The sequence below is a fragment of the Nomascus leucogenys genome, chromosome 4 (genome assembly GCF_006542625.1).
Source record: "Nomascus leucogenys isolate Asia chromosome 4, Asia_NLE_v1, whole genome shotgun sequence".
Taxonomy (NCBI): Eukaryota; Metazoa; Chordata; class Mammalia; order Primates; family Hylobatidae; genus Nomascus; species Nomascus leucogenys.
The window spans coordinates 99135925-99160953 of NC_044384.1; the positions used below are offsets into that span (position 1 = coordinate 99135925).

Here is a 25029-nt window from a genome sequence, read left to right on the forward strand (position 1 = left end):
CGAACTCCTAGGCTCAAGCAATCCTCCCACTTCAGCCTCCCAAAGTGCTGGGATTACAGACAGGAGCTACCACACCTGGCTCCCCTTAAGTATTATGGCCCCTTGAATGCACAATGATGAACAGTCCTGATTTTGAATTCCTTTAAGATGTATTTTATACTTTAATATGCTTAAAGGTGCTGATTTTAAAAAGGAGAATGATTATGCCAGTTACAAGGCCTGGGATTTAATTGTATGCCTTTTAATCAAAGGTAATTAATTACCTTTCCAAAAATGGAGAAGAATAAAGAAACTATTCGCAGTTAATGGTTTGAAGGAAGAGGAAAAGACATTGGGAAATTCTAAGAAAAATCTGAAAAGCAAAGTGACATTGAAAACAGTAGCCAGAGCCGGGCGCAGTGGCTCACGCCTCTAATCCCAGCATTTTGGGAGGCCGAGACGGCCAGATCACGAGGTCAGGAGATAGAGACCATCCTGTCTAACACGGTGAAACCCCATTTCTACTAAAAATACAAAAAATTAGCCAGGCGTGGTGGCAGGCGCCTGTAGTCCCAGCTACTTGGGAGGCTGAGGCAGGAGAATGGTGTGAACCTGGGAGGCGGAGCTTGCAGTGAGCCGAGATGGCACCACTGCACTCCAGCCTGGGAGACAGAGCGAGACTCCGTCTCAAAAAAAAAAAAAAAAAAGAAAGAAAACAGTAGCCAGAAGTATCAAATAGGGTTCTGTCATGGTTATGTTTTGGTTATAGAGTTTATCTCATTTCAGAAAGTATTTTAAACTTTCAGAAGTCATGGATATAAGGCTCAGCCTCCATACTGGAAGAAGATAAAGCAAACATACCAGCTGTCCAAGCTAATACAGTTATTATTGTAAAAGAGTATGAAGTTGGCTCTGAGTTTTTTCTGGCAGCCGGATTAAAATTAATGGGCCAGTGGCTCTCAGTCTCTAAGGCACTGTAAGGATCTGGAAAAATGTAAATGAAAGATGAAACTGGATTTTTTCAGAGAAGGTCATAAGTGACTCTAGTAATAGAAGTTTTGCTTTCTTTGAGGCTGGAAATCAATTACACATCCTTTTCTTAAGGAATAAATGATACAAATGGAGGAAGGATACTACTAGTAATATGAGTGCTGAAACAGTAAATTTCAGTTATTAAATTAGAGCAGTTTCTTATATACAACTAGATTTCCACATTCTGGTATGTCTCACTCAAAGCTGCCAAGTATCAGAATTACTGGCATTGGAAGAATGGACCGCTTGCCATTCTTTTACTTTACTGGCAAAATTTAGTTAAAAACTTCCTCTCCTCTTATAAAAATCTGCCCTAGATTTACTCCCATCTGAGAGTATTTGCAGCTTCATACAGAAAAACCTAATGATAATTGGGCTTAGTGTGCTGAAACCCAGATGGGAATGGGGTGAGTGCCTCCTGGTCCAGGTCACGCACGGCCTTGACTGAACTGTTAAGCTGCTTGAAATTGCTAGAATGAGGACTAATTTCATCCTGTCCTGTTTACTGAAGAGATCCTGTAAGCTTAGAGCTTCAAAATTGAATTCTTCTGTCTTCCTTTTAAAGTCCACCCCACATGTGAGACCTAATCAAACCACATCTGACTTCAAAGTCAGGTTCTGAAATTTTTCTTTAGAGACTTCCTGAAGGTTAAAGTCATCTGTGTTCCAGTCTCTGCCCAGATGTGGAGCTCTGTGGTATTGGAGCTTTGTCCCACCTTCCCTTGTATTATCCACTTGCCAAAGACTTAGAATGAGAGAACTCTTCCTGTCACATCATTGCCGCAGGATGTCTCCTTGGAGAAGGAGTTTCCACTAGGTAAAATATCTAACAAATGTTTTGCCATCATCTAACAAACTTATTTAACAGAAAAAAAAGTCCTGAGGGGAGAAAATGGCAGGAATTGTCTGAGGTCCACAATGAGCAGGAAATAAGCAGTCAGAGTGAAGACACAAGTTATGAGGATGATCCCAACTCTAGCAGGAAACAGGCTCTTGTCTGTTCTTTCCTAATTAAATCACTTTGTTTGCCTTGAGTTATAGGCATTTCTGAGAAGCTTAAAAATCTTTTTTTTTTTTTTTTTTTTTTTGAGATGGAGTATTGCTCTGTCACCCAGGCTGGAGTGCAGTGGCGTGATCTCAGCTCACTGCAAGCTCCACCTCCCGGGTTCACGCCATTCTCCTGCCTCGGCCTCCTGAGTAGCTGGGTCTACAGGCGCCCGCCACCACACCCAGCTAATTTTTTGTATTTTTAGTAGAAACGGGGTTTCACCGTGTTAGCCAGAATGGTCTCGATCTCCTGACCTCATGATCCACCCGCCTTGGCCTCCCAAAGTGCTGGGATTACAGGCGTGAGCCACCGTGCCCGGCCTGAGAAGCCTAAAGATCTTAAGGATAGATATTTATTTTCTCAACTGTTAATTCTTGATTTTTCTTTCTTTGTTTTAAAAAAGTGTATTTTGAACCTTGGAGAGAAAAGATCTGGCCTTTGGCTTCTTCATCACCCAGGAGTAGTGCAGGTAGTCAGGGGACTGGACCAGAAGACCTATACAGCCACATATAGTTTGCCTGAGGAATGAACTTTCTTCCACCTACAGAATAGGAAACAGATACAAAATATTTACCTCTAAGTACAGTTGGCCCTCTGTATCCATGGCTTCCACATCCAGGGATTCAACCAACTACGGATAGAAAAAAAAAATTTTTAATTGCATCTTTACTGTACATGTACAGACTTTTTTTCTTGTCATGTCCTAAGCAATACAGTATAACAAAACAACTATATAGCATTTTTAATGTATTAGGTATTATAAGTAATGTAGAGATGATTTAAAGTATATAGGAGGATGTGCACATGTTATTTGCAAATACTACACCATTTTATATCAGGGACTTGAGCATCTGTGTATTTCAGTATCCAAGGGAGATCCTGAAACCAATTCCCCATGAATACCAAGGGATGACTATACTATAGGATCTTAGTAAATATTTTTTTTAATAGAAATTAAGTTGGCCAGGCACGGTGGCTCACACCTGTAATCCCAACACTTTGGGAGGCCAAGGTGGGCAGATCACCTGAGGTTGGGAGTTTGAGACCAGCCTGGCTAACATGGTGAAACCCCGTCTCTACTAAAAATACAAAAATTAGCCGGGCATGGCTGAGCGCCATGGCTTAAGTCTGTAATCCCAGCACTTTGGGAGGCCGAGGTGGGCAGATCACCTGAGGTCGGGAGTGAGACTAGCCTGACCAACATGGAGAAACCCTGTCTACTAAAAATACAAAATTAGCCAGGCGTGGTGGTGCATGCGTGTAATCCTAGCTACTCGGGAGGCTGAGGCAGGAGAATTGCTTGAACCCAGGAGGCAGAGGTTGCGGTGAGCTGAAATCGTGCCATTGCACTCAAGCCTGGGCAACAAGAGTGGAACTCCGTCTCAAAAAAAAAAAAAAAAAAAAAATAAGTCATAAGTCATTTCTTGTTATTACCTACTTCACTGTTCACTTGGAGACTGCTGGTTAGTCTGACTAGAATTTCTTTATCTGGCTAGAATTTCTTTAGCCGTGTCCTGAGTACATAAGAACAGTTAGCCAGAAGCCATATCGGAAGAGCATCGCTTCTAATAATTTACTGGGAAACTCACCTTGGGCAAGTCTTTTACCCTCTCTGAGCCAGTTTTCTCAACAATTAAGAGATAGGCCATCTGCTCTCTTGGAGCCCTTTTGAACTCTGGATCTAATCTATAGTCCCTTATGCTTTGTTCCATACTGCTTAAATCAGCTTCTCAGCATCACATCTCACTGGGGGAATTTGGAGAACAAGACAGGGATTCATGCTCAAGGATGGAAATTTTACTCTAGAGAACTCAGATTAACCATACCGTTTATTCTTTAAAGTAGGTTGGAATTGCGGAATAATGCTGATGGAGAGAGCAAGGACGACCCTGACAGAATCAATGCAAGAGAGGCTCATACCCACTGTAAAGACACTAGTCTGGCAGACAGTCTCCTTTTGTTTTCAGACAACCGAAATACACAAGTGTTCAGGAGTACTTGTCTTAAGAGATGAAACACTTCTCTTTTTAGGTTTTTTATTTCGTTTTGTTTTTGTACTTGGAAGTGAGGATATTATAACCATAGGGAATTGCTAGTTTTATTGCACTTTGGCTCTACTCATCTTTAAACAAAAAATATATCTCAGTTGACTATATAATTCATTTTCTTTTGGTATCAGAGAGGATCTTTTTTCAAACATTGCCTTTCATGACATATCTAAAAAGTTTGTTTGGTGTTCTTTAACTGCTGCTGCCAGAATTACTGTGTTTTAACTATTTGGGAAATTTTCCTAATATTTGCTTATAACTTCCAGCATGGATACTGTGTTTGTGGCATATGTAATCGATAAATTGTAATCATTATAAAGCACCACAAATAATTTGTTTCATTTTGTGGTCATCCTTATATTAAGAAAACTGAGCCTATTCTAATTTTTCCCCTTTTCTACCTCCCCCTCAACAGTAAAAAGAACATAAGAAAGCAGCGAATGAAAATCTTATTCAATGTTGTTCTTGAAGCTCGAGAGCCAGGTTCAGGCAGAAGACTTTGTGACCTATTTATGGTTAAACCATCCAAAAAGGACTATCCTGATTATTATAAAATCATCTTGGAGCCAATGGACTTGAAAATAATTGAGCATAACATCCGCAATGACAAATATGCCGGTGAAGAGGGAATGATAGAAGACATGAAGCTGATGTTCCGGAATGCCAGGCACTATAACGAGGAGGGCTCCCAGGTAAGGAGGGCCAGGGGTCCTGAAGTAGGCACATTTTGGGGGAGAGGGGTGCTTATAGAATAATGCATTTTGAGAGACCAGCTCTAGAGGCTTAACTTAGATTATTCTTTTTGGTGACTAGGTTAATTGATTTTTCTTCATTGTTTACAATCAGAGGCGGTACATTATAAAGATTAAACATTCCTACTTTGTAATCTGACATCCTACATTTGAATTTTGCTCTGCCAATCCCTGTGTAAGTAATTTATCCTTCCTGAGCCTCAGTTTCTTCATCTATAAATTAGGGCTAATAATAGTACTTGCATCAGGGTTGTTGTAGGATTTAAAAGAGATAATGTATACTGAGCATTTAGCAGAGTGCCTGGTACTGAATAAGCACTCAAAGGAAAGCCAATGTTATTAAAATCTTTCATCATCATCATTACTACGATCCTCAACGACCATACTTCTCCAAAGACAGCCTATATAGAAAATGTATAATTATATAAAAATCAGCATGATAGTCCCATAAATGCACCTCTAAATAATTGATTTAATTGATTTTGCTACAAAGCATCTTGATTTTTTTTTGAGATGGAGTCTCGCTCTGTCACCCAGGCTGGGGTGCAGTGGCGCCATCTCGGCTCACTATAAGCTCCATCTCCTGGGTTCATGCCATTCTCCTGCCTTGGCCTCCCAAGTATCTGGGACTACAGGTGCCCGCCACCACGCCCAGCTAATTTTTTGTATTTTTAGTAGAGATGGGGTTTCACCATGTTAGCCAGGATGGTCTTGATCTCCTGACGTTGTGATCCCCCTGCCCCAGCCTCCCAAAGTGCTGGGATTACAGGCGTGAGCCACCGTGCCTGGCCAAAGTATCTTGGTTTTTAGTTCTTTATCAGTGTAACTAAGATACGGTCTCCCTTCTTTGAAACTTTTTCTATTTGATATCTTTTTATCCACTTTACATCTCCCAGAAATAAAATAACATTTTCAAGTCATTTGTTTCCCTCTGCAGTTACATTTGATTATAAAATAAAGTATGCATTGAAGATGCTTATAGATAAAAAAAAAATGGTTCTATCTTAAGGGTTTACACAGTCCTCAGTGTCACTGGCTAATGTACCACTTGTCTATCACTGGTAGAGGAAAAAGCCACCTTTAAGAGAGGTGGCCAGACAAGGGAGGTCACTTATTCCCTCAGCTCCTCTGCTTTGGTGGGTGGCCAAGGGAGGACATAGCGTCTGCTGAGGAGGTAAGAGGAGGGAGCTATGGATGCAAAGCATAAGGTGAGTAACCTTGTTCTTGACTACATATTACTACCCTTGGCTCAGTCCTCAGAGAGAGATCCCTAAGCAAGGATAATTGTTTTTTTATAGATTAAGCTTCAGACTGTGAACTCAGATTTGGAATTTAAGATACTGAGATACTGCTCTCCAGCTATCAGATATTTTTAGTCTCTAATTTCTATTGGGCTAAGTCTGCTACCTTGAGTGTCCAGTGGAGAAGAAAGGTTTTTGAAGAAAACAACACATGTAAATGTGTTTCAGGACTTCTATTAAAACCTGCAGTGATTCTACTACAGTGGTTCTCAAACATTAACATGCATGTCTGTGCATTAGAATCACCTGGGAAGCTTAAAAACAAACCAGTTAAGGCCTAGGCTCTCCCACAGATACAGTGATTTTATTGCTCTGTAGTGAGGCTGGTTTTGGTTTTCTTTAAGCTCCCAACTATCCTAAACTGTCTTTTTAAAACTTCTTTATGGATGCATTTTATACCTTAATAAAAAGTTTTTAGAAAATAATTGAAATATATTTTTGGAATGTAGGTATACAATGATGCACATATCCTGGAGAAGTTACTCAAGGAGAAAAGGAAAGAGCTGGGCCCACTGCCTGATGATGATGACATGGCTTCTCCCAAACTCAAGCTGAGTAAGGCAGCCTCACACTTCATTATTTAGTTTAGTCTATCAAGGAGAGATTGCTGATTTTTCTGAAATAATATTTAATTAAATTATGAATATATTTGAAATCACTGTACTCCAGCATGGAGTTCTTCCTTCTTGTCAAGCCCTCTCATTTACTGTATTTTAAGTAGCTAAACTGACAAGCATGTGGGGAGTAAAATGTCAGGGGTTTTGTTTACTTTCTTAAATGCAGTAGACATTTTATAAATTTTAAATAGTAAGAATAGATTTTTCTCTACATATAATGCTGTAAGAATATAGTAGCAGATTTTTTTTTCCTTGGTATGTGTGTCTGACAATTACTAGAATTAAAAATGAATCCCAGCAGTTCCAACTGGACAGAATTTGAGGAGTAGAGATGTCCAGCCACTGTACTATACTCAGCTATCATTTGAGTGTAGTCTGTGGTTGGTTGTTTTATTAAAAGTTGTAAGTGAAGGCCAGGGACAGTGACTCATACCTGTAATCCCAGCACTTTGAGAGGCTGAGGTGGGCAGATCACTTGAGGAGAGGAGTTCAGGACCAGCCCAGCCAACATGGTGAATCCCCATCTTTACTAAAAATACAAAAATTAGCCGGACATGGGGGTACATGCCTGTAATCCCAGCTCCTTGGGAGGCTAAGTCAGGAGAATTGCTTGAACCTGGGAGGCGGAGGTTGCAGTGAGCCAAGATCACACCACTGTACTCCAGCCTGGGCGACAGAATAAGTGAGACTCTGCCTCGGGAAAAAAAAAAAAAAAGGAAGAAAAAGGTTGGAAGAGAAGACAGGAAAAGTTATTAATGCCATTAGATAAGAGATTTCTGTCTTCTTTAAAATAATGTAAATAATGTAAATAAAATAGATACCAAGCAATTGATAATGATATTCATTGGAGCCATATTTGCTGAAAAGGGGGAAAACAGACAGACTAGCTTTTTTTTTTTTTTTTTTTTTTTTTTGATGAAGCATCTTGCCCTGTCACAGGTTGGAGTGCAGTGGCGTGATCTTGGCTCACTGCAACCTCTGCCTCCCAGGTTCAAGTGATCCTTCACTCAGCCTCCCACATAGATGGGACTACAGGTGTACGCCACCAGGCGCAGACAATTTTTTGTATTTTTAGTAGAGATGGGGTTCCACCATGTTAGCCAGGCTGCTGTCAAAACTCCTGACCTCAAGTGATTTGCCTGCCTTGGCCTCCCAAAGTGCTGGGATTACGGGCATGAGCCACCCCGCCTGGCCCAGACTAGCTTTTTTATCTGAAATTACTGTCAACTAAATTTGATAGTAGATTTGGGTATGATTTACTGCTAAGTGATGAATCCTTTTTAAGGCATTTATCTTTTCATGGAATTGTAAAAGCATACAGAAGGTTTGCAGAAATGTAAAACTTTCATTCCACTTTGTAGGAACACAATAACTTTTAAAGTTCAGGAAAAAAGGGCTTTTTATGTGGAATGTTAATTTCCTTTTTATTTCTTTTGTTTGTTTGTTTGTTTGTTTAATAGAGGCAGGGTCTCCCTGTATTGGCCAGGCTGGTCTTGAACTCCTGGGCTCAAGCAATCCTTCTGCGAGCTCTGCCTTCTAAAGTGTTGGGATTACAGGCATGAGCCACGGTGCCTGGCCTCCTTTTTATTTCTCTATGTTTTTTAATGAAAAATTTCAAACATATATAAATATAAAGTACAGTGGCCAGGGGTAGTGACTCACTCTTGTAATTCCAGTGCTTTGGGAGGCCAAGGCAGTAGGATCACTTCAGCCCAGGAGTTTGAGACCAGCCTGGGCAACATAGGGAGACCCTGTCTCTACAAAAAAATATATAGAAAATTAGCCAGGCATGGTGGCACATGCATGTGCCTGTGGTCCTAGCTATTTGGGAGGCTGAGATGGAAGGATTGCTTGAGCCCAGGAGGTCAAGGCTGCAGTGAACCCTGATCATGCCACTGCACTCTAGCATGGGCAACAGAGCTAGACCCTGCCTCCAAAAAAAAAAAAGAATAGTACAATGAACCCCTGTATATACTTGTTACCCATCATTTGTCAAAATCGTGGCAAACTTATTTCCTATCCCCTTTTTCTTCTTTTTTTCTTAAATTATTTTAAAACAAATCCAATCATGTCATTTCACTTCCACATAGTTCAGTATGCATCTGTAATATGTGCAGATATCTGCCACTTTGTCTTTGAGGATAAAACAAACAAAAACAAAATAAAATAAAATATGCAGACATTTTCATAAATAACAATGAAGTAATTATCATACCTAACAAAATTAGCAGTAATTTCTTGGTTTCATCTAATACTTGATAAATTGTCAAGTTCTACTGATTGTCTCACAAATGTATTTTTATGGTTGATTTCTTCAAATCAGGCTCTCATTAAGTTGTATATAATAAATTTGATTATTATACTCTCTTTTTTTTTTTTTTTTGAGACGGAGTCTCACTCTGTTGCCCAGGCTGGAGTGCAGTGGCACGATCTCGGCTCACTGCAGACTCCGCCTCCTGGGTTCCAGCAATTCTTCTGCCTCAGCCTGCAGGGTAGCTGTAACTACAGGGACACACCACCACGCCTAGCTAATTTTTTTGTATTTTTAATAGAGACAGGGCTTCACCATGTTGGCCAGACTGGTCTCAATCTCCTGACCTCAAGTGATCCATCCGCCTCCGCCTCCCAAAGTGCTAGGATTACAGGCGTGAGCCACCACGCCCAGCAGTTTATTATACTCTTAAACCCATGATCTAGAGCAGTCTCCTTCCTTTTCTTTCCACATGCCATTAACTCATTGAAGAAATCAGGTCACTTTCCTGTACAGTGTCCCAAGTTCTAGGTTAGACAGGCTTGCTTCCTTGTGATATCTGTAACTTTTTTCTTTATTTCCCTTATTTCTTATAAATAGAAGTTAACTTTGAAGGTGCAATTAGATTAAGTTTCACCTTGGTGGTGATACTGTATAAGGGGTTCGCTGCCCTTATGTTGTATCATGTCTTGAGGCAGTGTCTGGTTAAAGTAGAATCCAGATAAAGTCCACATACTGCAACTGATTGATACTTCTTTTTTTTTTTTTTGAGACGGAATCTCACTCTGTTGCCTAGGCTGGAGTCAGTGGCACAATCTCGGCTCACTGCAACCTCTGCCTCCTGGGTTCAAGTGATTCTCCTGCCTTAGCCTCCCAAGTAGCTGGGACTACAGGTGTGCGCCACCACAGCCGGCTAGTTTTTTGTGTATTTTTAGTAGAGGTGGGGTTTCACCATATTGGCCAGGCTGGTCTCGAACTCCTGACCTCGTGATCTGCCCGCCTTGGCCTCCCAAAGTGCTGGGATTAAAGGTGTGAGCCACCACACCCAGCCCGATACTTCTTTTAATCTGTAAACTCCCCTCCATCTCTCTCTTTTTCCACCCCTTACCATTTATCTGTTGAAGAAATTAGATTTGTGCTATAGTTTCCCATAGTCTGGGTTTTGCTGATTGCATCCATTTGTTGTGGGGGGTTTTGTGTGTTTTGTGTTTTGTTTTGTTTTGTTTTTTGGAGACAGGATCTCACTCTGTCACCCAGGCTGGAGTGTAGTGGCACATTGTTGGCTCATTGCCACCTCCACCTTCCTTCTGAAGCAATCCTCCCACTTTAGCCTCTCGGGTAGCTAGGACTACAGGTACACGCCAAAATGTCCAGCTCATTTTTTTGTATTTTTAGTAGAGACAAGGTTTTGCTATGTTGCCAGGCTGGTCTTGAACTCCTGGGCTCAAATGATCTGCCCACCTTGGCCTCCCACAGTACTAGTATTACAGGCATAAGCCACAGCTCCTGCCCCACGATGTTGTACTTTCATGTGTTCCTCTGTCCTTTGTATTTCCTATAAATTGGTAGTTGGAGCCAGAGGCTTGATCAGATTGAGATCTGATCGCCTGTTCTCTCCCTTAGGCAGAAAAACCGACTTCATAGGTAATATATGGTCTTCCATCAGGTACATGTGAAATCTATTTATGTCTTTCTGTTAACAGGTGTTGTTGCATACATAATTAATTATTAATTCATGAAAGGGATGTAAAATTGTGATAGTTTTTAATTTTATTCCTTATCAGCTATAGAGAAACTTTGCCTTATCTAATATTTGATTAGCCAGTGGTACAGTGTTTTTTTGTGTGTGTCTTGCTTTTTGAAAGGATAAAGGCTTGATTTTTGTTTTATTTTGTTTTCCTCTTTACCAGTTTTCAAAATATGCATTGGTTTACTAACATCCTTCAATATTTACCCATTTTGTTGTTTGTTTGTATGTATTATTAAGAACTACCAGACTTAAACATATGGCTGAGTTGTAATTGAAGTTATTGTCCTTATTGATAATCAGGCTGGTTCCTATATTCTTTTTGTTTTGTTTTTTTGAGACAGAGTCTCACTCTGTCGCCCAGGCTGGAGTGCAATGGCTTGATCTCAGCTCGCTGCAACCTCTGCCTCCTGGGTTCAAGCAATTACCCTGCCTCAGCCTCCCGAGTAACTGGAATTATAGGTGCCACCACCACACCTGGCTAATTTTTTGTATTTTTAATAGACACAGGGTTTCGCCATGTTGGCCAGGCTGATCTTGAACTCCTGACCTCAGGTGATCCACCACCTTGGCCTCCCAAAGTGTTGGGATTACAGGCATGAGCCACCACGCCCAGCCGGTTCCTATATCCTGTTGACATGAAGTCATAGTAAGAAGTCATTGATAGATTCTTTACTGTCTAGTGTTTGAAGATATACCAGACTGGGAATCAGCCATTTGCCAAGGAGCCCTACCTTTTTCATGTTTCTGCTGAAAGGTGAGGGCTCCTCAACATTAGTATTTGGAATTAGTATTTTAAAACTCTAGTGTGGGCTATACTGCTACTGAGGTAGTCATTGTTTGTATGATTTTCAGTGGACAGAGCTAGGAAATTTGTGTGTTTGTATGTTTATATTTAAAGATAAAATACATCATAAGTTCATACTGATATTTTCAATTGAGATTAAAGGCCTCAAGGTAATTATTAATGTCCTATGTTTTAACATCCGTTATCTCTTTTTATCCCATGATGAAAATCTCAGTTCTCAGGGATACCAGAGGTGATAGAATGTCACATAGCTACTCATTTGCTTTATTCCTTCTTATTCACAGCTTTCTCAACCTTACAGTAGTCTCCCATCAAAAATACAATTACTGAAAACAGTTAAAAAAATTTTTTTAGTTCTTTTTTGTCTATATATTTCACTATAGACATGCTAATTGCTAGGTTTTACAGATTACTTGGAATCGTCCCTTGTGGTTATGCTACCATCTGTATACAAATTTAGGTTCATTTATTTTATTCATTTAACATTAAATCTCTCTCTTTAGGTAGGAAGAGTGGCATTTCTCCTAAAAAATCAAAATACATGACTCCAATGCAGCAGAAACTAAATGAGGTCTATGAAGCTGTAAAGAACTATACTGATAAGAGGGGTCGCCGCCTCAGTGCCATATTTCTGAGGCTTCCCTCTAGATCTGAGTTGCCTGACTACTATCTGACTATTAAAAAGCCCATGGACATGGAAAAAATTCGAAGTCACATGATGGCCAACAAGTACCAAGATATTGACTCTATGGTTGAGGACTTTGTCATGATGTTTAATAATGCCTGTACATACAATGAGCCTGAGTCTTTGATCTACAAAGATGCTCTTGTTCTACACAAAGTCCTGCTTGAAACACGCAGAGACCTGGAGGGAGATGAGGACTCTCATGTCCCAAATGTGACTTTGCTGATTCAAGAGCTTATCCACAATCTTTTTGTGTCAGTCATGAGTCATCAGGATGATGAGGGAAGATGCTACAGTGATTCTTTAGCAGAAATTCCTGCTGTGGATCCCAACTTTCCTAACAAACCACCCCTTACATTTGACATAATTAGGAAGAATGTTGAAAATAATCGCTACCGGCGGCTTGATTTATTTCAAGAGCATATGTTTGAAGTATTGGAACGAGCAAGAAGGATGAATCGGTATGTTTTCAAAGCCATTTTCATTTTGAGGATGTGTGCTATTTAATACAAAACAGATGAAAGAATATTGCTTTGATGTACTATTTCCACTTACATACATGATTGTAGTTGGTAGCATGCTATTCTGAATTCTAATTAGCCAGAACTTCTTAAGAGTGAGTATATTCTGTGGGGGAGAGAAGGCACACCACTAAGTCACTTAGATTAAGGCCAGTGAGGAGGAAGACAAAATTGAAAATATCTTGAAAAGCATAAACTTAAAATACAGCCTTTCATAGAACGTGTTTTTTAAAAAGATAAATGTTTCTAATTGGAAATAGTAACAGCATCTTTCTTTTAAGGTTTGGCTTCAGTGCACGAATGCTTTAAATAAAATAGCTCTAAGGTGTTGACCTGAGGTTAGACTGATAGAAATTTGATCACCATATTAAGTACCTCAGAGGGTTTCTTTTTTTTTTTAATCTCAGGTTTCTTACTTTAAGAGCTTGCTGAAGACATTAAACGTTCTAAAAGGAGCAGTCAAATTTAGATTTACATTAAACTTAAATTTCCTTCTAATTTTTATCTGTGACATATCTTTGCTGCATGTCAGTAGCAAACTTGACTATTAAATTCAGCAATTACAGTTTATTTTATATGTGCTCTTAGAGACAGTTGGGAAAATATAAAAAAATAAAGATACAAACCTTACCATCCTGGAGCTTACAGCCTATCATGTTTAGAACTAGACCTTTAGGCAGTGTAATGCCAGCTAGGGAATCTATGAAATCAGAATTTGCTCTGAACCTTTAAAGAAAAGCAAGTAATAATGTTTGCTTTCAGTGTCTTTGCAAATAAAAGAAAAAAAACAGTAACATTTGCTGCTTGTGTTAAGCACTAGCTCTTTGTAAAGCACCATGCTAAGCACTTTATGAAGGCAATCTCTAACCCTTATGATAGCCCTTCTAGATAAGTGATAATCTTTTCAGTTTGCATGTGAAAGAATTAGAGGCATAGGCAGAGAAAAGTTACCCATAGTCATACAACTAGTAAGTGATGTGACTTGTCTTGCTCTCCACTGCAGAGGGCTACTCCTGAGCCAGTTACCAGGACAAGTCATGGAGCACAGCCATGGATGATAAGCCTTGAGCTCTGTGCTCTAAAAGCTTGAAGTCTGATGGATGGGCCAGGACTTATGCTTAAGGGAAAAATAATTCCAGACATGAGACAATATACCACAACCTTGTATTTAGTACAGATGGTGATGTAAGGAACTCTGTGGGCCACAGTTCTCCTAAAAAGGCATGAGGCATCAGGAAAGAATGGGATGATAGGTAGGGTTCAAATGAATAGGCAAGAGGATATTTCAAATAAAATGAATGTTGTGAGCAAAAGAATGGAGTTAGGAAATGAATATGGTATGTTTAAGAGACAGGGATAGAGTTGGGGCCAGTTTGGTGAGGCCCATGTGTGACACCTTTAAGAAATGGTCCTTAATAATATGGTTCTTCAGCAATTGAATAGAAATAAAGAGAAGGATGGAGGGACATCTTGCAGTCAAAAACTCTTGGAGTTACTCATTTATTCAACACATATTTATTGAGAGGCTACTTAATGAGCATATTCTAGATGCATGGAATACACCAGTGGACAAAACAAACTCTGCTTTCATGTAGCTTAGACTTCTTTCTGTTCTTGTTCTTGGCTTAAGTAGTCCTTAAGTCTAACACCCCTCCCTTCCTCCCCTCCCTGCTTAGCCCCATTACATCTTGGTGTTAGTTCTATGAGTCTTTCAATGAGTATTTGTCTTCTAGATTATTAGGAACTTTGTTTATGTTGTATAGATGATGTTTATTTTAAGAATTAAGATTTGTATCTCTAGGAAATTAGCTCTTTTCATTCTCCCATTGTTGACATGATTGTTTTTTGCTTTTGAGGCCTGGAAGAGTCCGAGGTGTATTTTTACGAGATAGTGATGCACACAGTTTTACCCTCATGCCCAGAGCTTTGTTGAAAAACAAAAGGGATCCCTGGTAATTTAGTAGTTAGGAAAAATTTTAAAAGAAAAACATACGGGGAGCCATTCTTAACCTTGTGAACGAAGATAGTATTGTGATTGCTTATAGTACTTATTAAGAATAAGTACTTAATAAGAATTGGTGGGGATGCATCAATTTAGTGAATGATAAACTATGCCTTTATCTACTATATTATCAGTAACAAAGCTAGGCATCCCAGAAATATTAGTTCATAAATTCAATGAAGTCTACATACAGTAGATTTCCATGTTGATGTCTAATAAGAGTCTTCATGCTTCATCACCATTTCCCCTACCCCTACCCACCACTGTTACTCAACATCACCTAGGACTTCACAGGCTAAAATAGAAGGAATCTGAACAGTGAGACATAACAAGAGAAAAATTCACTCAGGTGACAATAGTTTGTCCATCAACAGTATTTAGAAACAGCACAGTGCTGACTCATGCCAGTTGGCTGCTGCTGGCTTTCCTAAACTGCTGGCAGTATTCCCAGACTAAACACTGTGACCCCCTTGCAGGTAAAAGAGACCTGTGGGAAGATGAACAAGGGAAGCATTAAGAGCCTCCTGTATTCTTAATTATTTTCTTTTGCTGAATGTCTGCCTTATATAAAAAGATTACTTACCAATTGAGGGGAATTTAGAGTTCTTTTTCCAGCTTGAGTTTATGTTCCTGCACATTCAATGAATACCTGACCTCTTAGATTAATAAATTCTTTGTAGTGCTTTGAATAAACAAAAAAGCATATACTAGGTGTTTAGTGAATCTTGTACAAAATGTTCATTTCTAAACCATGCAATATGATGGAATTGTGATCTGCCCTTTTAGTGTACCATGAAAGGTATTTACAAAAATTTTTTACTTTTTATTTACAAAAATTTTCACTTTTAATTTTATACTTAAAATTGTACACTATTATAAAATGAACTTTAATTTCAAATGAACAGAATTCAAATACCTTCATTCAGAAAACAGACATAAAATTATGTTTTAGGGGCCAGGTACAGTGGCTCACACCTGTAATCCCAGCACTTTGGGAGCCCAAGGTGGGAGGATGGCTTGCACTCAGGAGTTTGAGACCAGTCTGGACAACATAGCAAGACCTTCCTTATCTCTACTTAAAATAAAATTTAAAAAATCAGCCAAGCTTGGTGACATATGCCTGTAGTCCCAGCTACTCGAGAGGTTGAGGTGGGAGGATTGCTTGAGCCAGGAGATTGAGGCTGTAGTGAGACATGATCGTGCCACTGTACTCCAGCCTGGGCAGCAGAGTGAGACTCTGTCTCAGGAAGAAAAAAAAAGTGTTTCAGGGGTCTCTTCCCTTGGTAAGTTTTATTTTTATTGCTTTCCTACAAGTATTAGCATTTCTATGACCCCAAAAGATATTTAAAACCTTTCCAAGGCGGGACACAGTGGCTCACACCTGTAATCCCAGCACTTTGGGAGGCCACGGCGGGCGGATCACCTGAGGTCAGGAGTTCGAGACCAGCCTGGCCAACATGGTGAAGCCTTGTTTCTACTAAAAGTACAAAAATTAGCCAGGCGTGGTTGTGGGTGCCTATAATCCCAGCTACTTGAGAGGCTGAGGCAAGAGAATCACTTGAACCTGGGAGGCAGAGGTTGCAATGAGCTGAGACTGCACCACTGTACTCCAGCCTGGGCAACAAGAACGAAACTCTGTCTGAAAAAAAAAAAAAAAAAAAAAGACTTTCTAGAAACACCCATTTAGGTTATTGATCGTGTCTTTTAATTGTTTGTCAGTTCACCTTTGCTGATGGGAGCAGCATTCTGGGGACCTCTCTGAAGTTTGATGCTCTAGTGGCATGTATCAGCAGGTGGCCTACTTGACCACACTCCTCTGACCAGAATGTCTCTAACTGCTAAGACCTTTGTGGTTAGTTTTGTGAATAAGTTTTTAGACGCTGATATTCTTAGTTAATAGAATTCTATTTAAGCCAGCCAGGTGTGGTGGCTGACATCTGTAATTTAAGCACTTTGGAAGGCTGAAGAGGGAGGATCACTTGAGGCCAGGAGTTCGAGACCAGCCTGGGCAACACAGGGAGGACCCTGTTGCTACAAAAAATTTTAAAATTAGCCAGCCTGAGCCCAAGAAGTTGAGGCTATGGTGAGCTGTGATCACGCCACTGCACTGCAGTCTGGGTGACAGAGCAAGACCCAGTCTCAAAAAAAAAATAAAATAAAATAAAAACAATTGTATGTAAACCTTCCTCAGACCACAGTGGACTAGAAACAGTAATAAAATTTCCTCCAGTCAAAATTCCAAAGTCTGAAGTTTATTTTGCCCACTCCACACATTTTATTTATTTATTTATTTATTTATTTTGAGACAGAGTCCCACTCAATCTGTTGCCCAGACTAGAGTGCAGTGGCACGATCTTGGCTCACTGCAACCTCCACCTCCCGGGTTCAAGTGACTGTCCTGCCTCAGCCTCCTGAGTAGCTGAGATTACATGTGTGCACCATCAGTTTTTGTATTTTCAGTAGAGACTGGGTTTCACCATTTTGGCCCGCCTTGGCCTCCCAGAGTGCTGAGATTGTAGGTGTGAGCCACCACAACTGGCCTGTTTATTGATTTTTTTTTTTTTTAAGAGACAGGGTCTTGCTCTGTTGCCCAGAGTGGGAATGCAGTGGTGCCATCATAACTTACTGCACCTTCGAACTCCTGGGCTCAAGTGACCCTCCCGCCTCAGCTTCCCAGATAGCTAGGACTGCAGGTGTGTACTGAAGGGCGACAGGCTAGTCAGAGACGACACCGGTGGCAGCCAAGAGATCTTTATTGGAGAGGTAGAGGTCAGGTTGCGCAGGGGGGAGAGAGAGAAGAGAAGAGAGAGAGAGAGAGCTGCTGGTGTGCTGGGTTTTATATCCCTTGGGCCTACGTGGGACGGGCCCAAGGGAAGGCAGGAGATGCTTCTTTCTGATTGGCCCTCCTTTGGCGGGTTCAGACAGTGCCCAAAGAGGGGAGAAGAACCCGGAACCGGCGCCATTAAGGTACCCCTGTTGCCTAACATGTACTCCAATGCCTGGCTAATTTTTTGTTGAGACAGTGTCTTGCTGTGTTGCTTAGGCTGGTCTCAAACTCCTGGCCTTAAGCAGTCCTCCTGCCTCGGCCTCTCAAAGCATTGGAATTATAGGCATGAGCCACCATGCCTGGCCGCCTTATTTCATAAATGAGGAAAGAGACTCAGAAAAGTTCTGGGTATGACATACATAATCTTTTTTCCATCTTTCACTGTGTTGCCTTTGCCGGTTCCCCAGAATTACACAGTTATTTCTGGGAACCTAAAATGAACACTAACTCTGAGGCCTGTAACCATTATAGAATACCTTCATGGCTTTGCTTTAGGTTCAGGTACTCACTCACTTTAGATTCAGGGTCTCACTAGCCTAAGCAACCATGATGTAGGACCAAAAGGAAGAAAATAGAGCCTATTATGTAACACATCGGTCTGCTATTAATAGAAAGTAAAAATTCAAAGAATAGATACGAGTAAGTGTTGAACATATTGTGGAGCCTTGGTACAATTCTTGGTTCTGGCAGCCACCTTCCCCTGCCAGAATCGATTGATGCGTGTGCCATGTATCTCCAAGAGAAAATACATGAGGCCTTTCCTTTTACATGAGCTGTACAAGAAGTGAGCCTTGAAGTAAAGGAAAATGGTGGGCATGGGGCTTACCATGGTAAAATGACACTTCGGATTTTGTTCTAACAAACTTCAGAAAGATACTCTTCATAGGCCTGTACGGAAATACCACTATATCAATTAAGCATTTAATAGAATTTAACATATAATTGAGGTGTTTAAAAGAAACAGCTTGTGTGTCAATGGATACTCTTGATGCTGTTATAGGACAGATTCAGAAATATATGAAGATGCGGTAGAACTTCAGCAGTTTTTTATTAAAATTCGTGATGAACTCTGCAAAAATGGAGAGATTCTTCTTTCACCGGCACTCAGCTATACCACAAAACATTTGCATAATGATGTGGAGAAAGAGAAAAAGGAAAAATTGCCAAAAGAAATAGAGGAAGATAAACTAAAACGAGAAGAAGAAAAAAGAGGTTGGTTTCTTTTCATTCTATTGAATATGAAAAAATATACTGTCTTCTAGCTGTTCTCATAATTAGCTGTAAAAGAGTCCTGTTTGTACGAATGAAAACGCAGGGTATTGACTATATTAGAGTAGACGCAATGAGATGCAAATATTTGTATAGTTATCAATTTGGTCATCAGAACTGGGAAAGATTGAAAGTTACCTGTGACACAGCTGTTATCCTAGCATTCAAGGAAAAAAGTCAGTTAATTCACAAGTGTGGGGGCTTAATGCCTGTTTATATTATTGGTAGATCAAAACCTAAGCAGGCCAGCTAGAACTAGAAAGCATTCTCAACAGTGAGTCCATGAAGTTTTTGCCACATCATACAGTAGCATTGGTTTCCTCATAGATACTTTGGACCAGACAAGTAGATGATGTTTTGGTTGAATCACATAGCTGGAGAAAAGTTTTATTTTAATTGTATCAAACTATAAAATATTACTTTGGGTCACTTGCCAGAATTAAGAAATATTTTGATAACAGGACCTTATGATTACAAATTGGATCATTTCTGATAAAGTTCAAGTTCATATAGATTCCTAGAATATGTGACTCTAAGTTATGTTAATCTTTGGCATCAAATGTCCTCCATAGGTTTTTTCCCTTAGGCAAGAAAACAAAATAGATTGATTTGAAGCAAATTCTTATAAGCGATGGCATACCCCAAAAAGAAGGGAAAGAAACCTGGCTGGTGAGAGTAGTAATTTTGCCAGCATAGAACTAACTGCAAAACCAACAGCTTTGTCACCAAAGGAGATATATGATATACTCATTAAGGAAGATAGTGAATATATATGTGTGGGGTTTAGGGGAGAGGGGAATCTATGACTTTGCCAGCTAAAAGTGGTTGATGCAGAAATGCATGGAGTGAAGCTGCAACTTGTATGGCCCAAGGTGATGATCCAAGTTAAAGAATATTCTGAAAATTAGACATCTATGAAAGGACTGAGATAAGCTCTCCACACATTCCCAGCCAGCTGTAAAACCTACACATGCTGTGGGGGAAGATGCAAAATAACCTGGTGAAAAGCAAAATCCAAAGGTTACTTGAAAATTGGCCGCAACTTTGAGTGCATCCCCCAACCTATACACAGATCTGTCAGCACATGGTACATCCTTATGGGCTTGAGGTAGTTAAGTACAACCTTCACTTAAGTCATTGGCTATAGAAAGGAGGAGCAACCCCTAGTGTCAAGTTTCCTTGTAGACCTATAGTGGGAGCTCCAGAGGAGAGAAGAGAAAGGGGGAAAAAAAGATTTGAAGACATAATGCTGAAAACCTCTCAAATTGATGAAAAACATTAACCTACAGCTCCAAGAATTTCAAGTAAGATAATCACAAAGAGAGCCCCATTTAGATACATCATCATCAAACTGATGAAAATCTTGAAAGCAGCAACTGATTGATCACATACATGTAATTATCTGCACATTCCATCCAGGGGCCTGGGGATTGTCCAGCCCAATTGACAATTAGTGATACCTGAGCACTTTTCCCAGCATGTGGGGTCAGGGCCACTCAATCTGTCACTACCACCACAACTGGCACCCATCTTCATGTGTTACCTGTCGGTCCGGGTACTAGCCCACCCATCATAGCCATTGCCAGCACTGGTGCAGAACACTTGGGTCCCAGAGAGTTGTCCCAGCACTGCTACTGCTTTCACCCTTGCCACATCCACTGCCCAAGGGCTCGGGAACCCACCCACCTGCTCGATCCACTGCTGCCATTCCTGGCACTCCAGCAAGCCAGCTGGAATCCCAAGAATTGGCCTTCCTGGACTGGTTAACACCAGTGCCAGTATACACCACTCTGGGGCCCAAAGCGTGGCCCACTTGACAGCCCAGTCCCCAGCAGTACTTTACCACAGCCTCCACTGTCAACTGCACCCCAAGCCAGGGGCACCCACCTCCTCCCCACCCCCCACATTAGTTAGGAACTGGGCTCCACAGGAGTCGGTGAGTGGCAGGCAAGCGAACATTACCCCCTGAGCTCCTCTTCCTGTTAGATCAATGGTGGCATTAGATTCTCATAGGAGCATGAACCCTCTCGTGGACTGTGTATGTGAGGGATCTAGGCTGTGCACTGCTTATGAAACTCTAATGCCTGATGATCTGAGATGGAACAGTTTCATCCTGAAACCATCCCACCCAACCCTCATCCCTTACCCCCACAAACCCCATCCCTGTCTGTGGAAAAATTATCTTCCACGAAACTGGTCCCTGGTGCCAAAAACATTGGGGGTTGCTGCCCGAAGCCACTTATTAAGTCATGGATACCACTGATACTGTTTACAGTAGAAGGAATCGTACAGAGATTACACTACTGTACACACCCAGATTCAAAACCAAAGTATCCTGCCCAACCAACACCACAGATAGATCTTCAGGCCTCTTCTACGAAAGTAAATTCAGAACATTGGAAGAAGTGACTGTTATACCAGACACACATATAATATCAATATAAGGACACAGGAATCAAGAAAAAGCAAGGAAATATTACACCTCCAAAAGAACCCAGTAATTCTCTAGCAATAGATTTCAGTCGAAAAGTAATTTATTGGCTGGGTGCGGTGGCTCATGACTGTAATCCCAGCACTTTGGGAGACCAAGGCCAGCAGATCATGAGGTCAGGAGTTCAAGACCAGCCTGGCCAACATGGTGAAACCCTGTCTCCACTAAAAATACAAAAATTAGCCAGGCGTGGTGGCGCGCACTTGTAGTCCCAACTACTCGGAAGGCTGAGGCAGAAGAATACCTTTAACCCAGGAGGTGGAGGTTGTAGTGAGCCAAGATCGCACCATTGCACTCCAGCCTGGGACAGAGCAAGACTCCATCTCAAAAACAAACAGTAATTTATCAGATTCCAGGAAAATAATTCAAAGTTTGATACAAGAGAATTCTTAGAAACATTACAAAGAAATCAGAAAAACAATTCAGGATGTGAATGACAACTTTATCAAATAGATATCATGGAAAAGAACTAAAAAATTCTGGAACTGAAGAATTTATTGAATGAAATACAGAAGATATTTGAAAGCTTTAAGAACAGACTATATCAAGCAGAAAAAATAATTTCAGGAATTGATGACAGGTCTTTTGAAATAGTGATAACTCATTCAAAGAAAAATAAAAATGAATGAGCAAAGCTTGGTAACATAAGGGACACCATAAAGTGACCAAATTCTCAAATTTTCAGTATTCCTGAAGGTAAAGAGGAAATTTAAAAAGGTTGAAAAACCTGTTTAGTGAAATAATGAATGAAAACTTTCCAAGTGTATCAAGAAATTCAGACATCCAGCTACAGAAGAGTCAAAGGTCCCCAAATAGATAAAAAGAGAGAACTTAAAATGTTCCCAACACATAGAAAGGATGGTTACCCCAAATACGCTGACTTGATCATTACACATTCTATAAATGCAACAAAGTGTCACATGTCCCCCATAAATATTTATAATATTATATATCAATGAAAAAACAAAAATTGTGATTGTAATTAATATCACTGAAATGCACACTTTACATTGGTTTAAATGGCAGATTTTGTTATAGATTTTTTATCACAATTTTAAAATGTATTTAAAAATAATACATCCATGAAATGTTAGTGTTTTTATAAAAAATATTTTCATATGCAAGTGAGATTGACAGTTAAAAATTTTTTTTTTTTTTTTTTTTTTTTTTTTTTGAGATGGAGTCTTGCTCTGTCACCCAGGCTGGAGTGCAGTGGCGTGATCTCGGTTCACTGCAAGCTCCACCTCCTGGGTTCACACCATTCTCCTGCCTCAGCCTCCCAAGTAGTCGGGATTACAGGCGCGCCCACCACCACACTTGGCTAATTTTTTTTTTTTTTTTTTTTTTTTTTTTTTTTTTTTTTTTTTTTGGTATTTTTGGTAGAGACAGGGTTTCACTGTGTTAGCCAGGATGGTCTCGATCTCCTGACCTTGTGATCCACCCACCTCGGCTGCCCAAAGTGCTGGGATTACAGGCGTGAGCCACCATGCCTGGCCAACAGTAAAAATTTTTTTTTAATTTGATTTGCATTTCCCTGAAGTTTATAGTTATGTTGAGCATTTTATCATATGCATATTGACCATCTATATGTTTATAGTTAGATAGGAAGAATAAGTTACTAGTGTTCAATAGTACTACAGACTGACTATAATTAACAATTTATTTTATATTTTCAAATAACTAGAAGAGTGGATTTTGAGTCTTCTCAACATAAAGAAGTCATAAATGCTTGAGATTATTAATATGCTAATTACCCTGATTTGATTGTTATATGTTGTATCCATGTTATCGAAATATCACACTGTACTCCATAAATATGTGCAATTTTTTGTGTGTGTGATGGCATCTCATTCTGTCATCCAGGCTAGAGTGCAGTGGCACGATCATGGCTCACTACACCCTCAACCTCCTGAGCTCAAGCGAGTCTCTTGCCTCAGTCTCCTGAGTAGTTGAGACTAGAGGCATGTGCCACACCCGCCTAATTTTTTGTTTGTTTGTTTTGTTTGTTTGAGATGTAGTCTTGCTCTGTTGCTAAGGCTGGAGTGCAGCGGTGTGATCTCAGCTCACTGCAACCTCTGCTTCCCAGGTTCCAGCGATTCTCCTGCCTCAGCCTCCTGAGTAGCTGGGATTACAGGCGTGCGCCACCACACCCAGCTGATTTTCGTATTTTTAGTAGAGAAGGGGCTTCACCATGTTGGCCAGGCTGGTCTCTAACTCCTGACCTCAGGTGATCTGCCTGCTTCCACCTCCCAAAGTGCTAGGATTACAGGCGTGAGCCACTGCACCTGGCCTAATTTTTTAAATTACTTGTAGAGATGAGATCTTGCTGTGTTGCCCAGGCTGGTTTCAAACTCCTGGGCTCAAGGGATCCTCTCTCCTCAGATTCGAAAGTGCTGGGATTGCAGACACGAGCCACATGATTATCATATGTCAATGAAAAATAACAAAAGCCCAAAAAGTGGTATATTCATACAATGGAATATTATTCCACCATAAAAAGGAATGACATCCTTATTCATGCTATGTAAATGAACATTGAAAACCTTATGATAAGTGAAGTAAGCCAAACTGAAAAGGACAAATATTGTATGATTATACTTTTTTGAAGTATATAGAATTGGCAAATTCATAGGGACAGAAAGTGGAATAGAGGTTGCTAGGGGCCAGGTTGCAGAGTGGAGAAATGGGTAATTATTGTTTAATGATTAAAGTTTCTGTTTGGGATAATGAAAAAGTTTTGGAAATAGTTTGTGGTTATGGTTGCACAACACTAAATTATTGCCACTGAATGGTACACTTAAAAGTGGTCAGAATGATAACTGTTTTGTATTATATGTTTTACTACAATTATTAAAAACTAATAATGTAATATACCAAAAACTGTTGAACTTTAGGTAGGTGAATTATGTGGTGTGTGAACGACATATGAAGTTGTTTTCCATTCAGAGAAATACTAGAATATAAAGTTGAAGAAGTCTCCCAGAAGTAGAACAACAACAGAAATAAAAGGAAGAAAAAGATAACTGGCAGGGCGCAGTGGCTCAAGCTGTAATCCCAGCACTTTGGAAGGCTAAAGTGGGTAGATCATCTGAGGTCAGGAGTTCGAGACCAGCCTGACCAACATGGTGAAACCCTGTCTCGACTAAAAATACAAAAATTAGCCGGGTGTGGTGGTACATGCCTATAGTCCCAGCTACTCGGGAGGCTGAGGCAAGAGAATTGCTTGAACCCGGGTGGCAGAGGTTGCAGTGAGCCGAGATTGCGCCACTGCACTCCAGCCTGGGCGACACAGTGAGACTCTCCCGAGTAGCTGGAACTACAGGCATGTGCCACCACACGAGACTAAGATGGGAGGATCGCTGGATCACTTGAGCCCAGGAGTTCAGGGTTGTAGTGAGCTGTGATGGTGCCAGTACCCTGAAACCTGGTTTAACCCTGTCTGTAAAAAAACAAACAAAAAAATTCTAATCTCTCGGTCCCTTTCAGTAAACTGATAGTGTTACTGCTGGTATAAAATTCTCAAGAACCTTATAGATCTGCTGTGTATAACACAGGGATTCACTTGATTAATCAATTGCTAGATAACAGTTTTCACCAAAATTGGCAGAACTTTTAAAAATTATGTATATAATACCAAGAATTAGGAGAATT

General features: G+C 40.3%; 1 protein-coding gene across 13 annotated transcripts in view; it reads left to right on the forward strand.

The window, feature by feature from the left end:
- PBRM1 (polybromo 1) overlaps positions 1 to 25029 on the forward strand; it is a 141106-nt gene that overhangs the window by 63091 nt on the left and 52986 nt on the right. For all 13 annotated transcript variants that reach the window (XM_012496530.2, XM_030811634.1, XM_030811636.1 and 10 more), the window contains 4 exons: positions 4523 to 4799; positions 6610 to 6715; positions 12087 to 12729; positions 18619 to 18830. In XM_012496530.2, the coding sequence (XP_012351984.1) occupies positions 4523 to 4799; positions 6610 to 6715; positions 12087 to 12729; positions 18619 to 18830 (1238 nt within the window). The remainder of the gene's footprint in view (positions 1 to 4522; positions 4800 to 6609; positions 6716 to 12086; positions 12730 to 18618; positions 18831 to 25029) is intronic.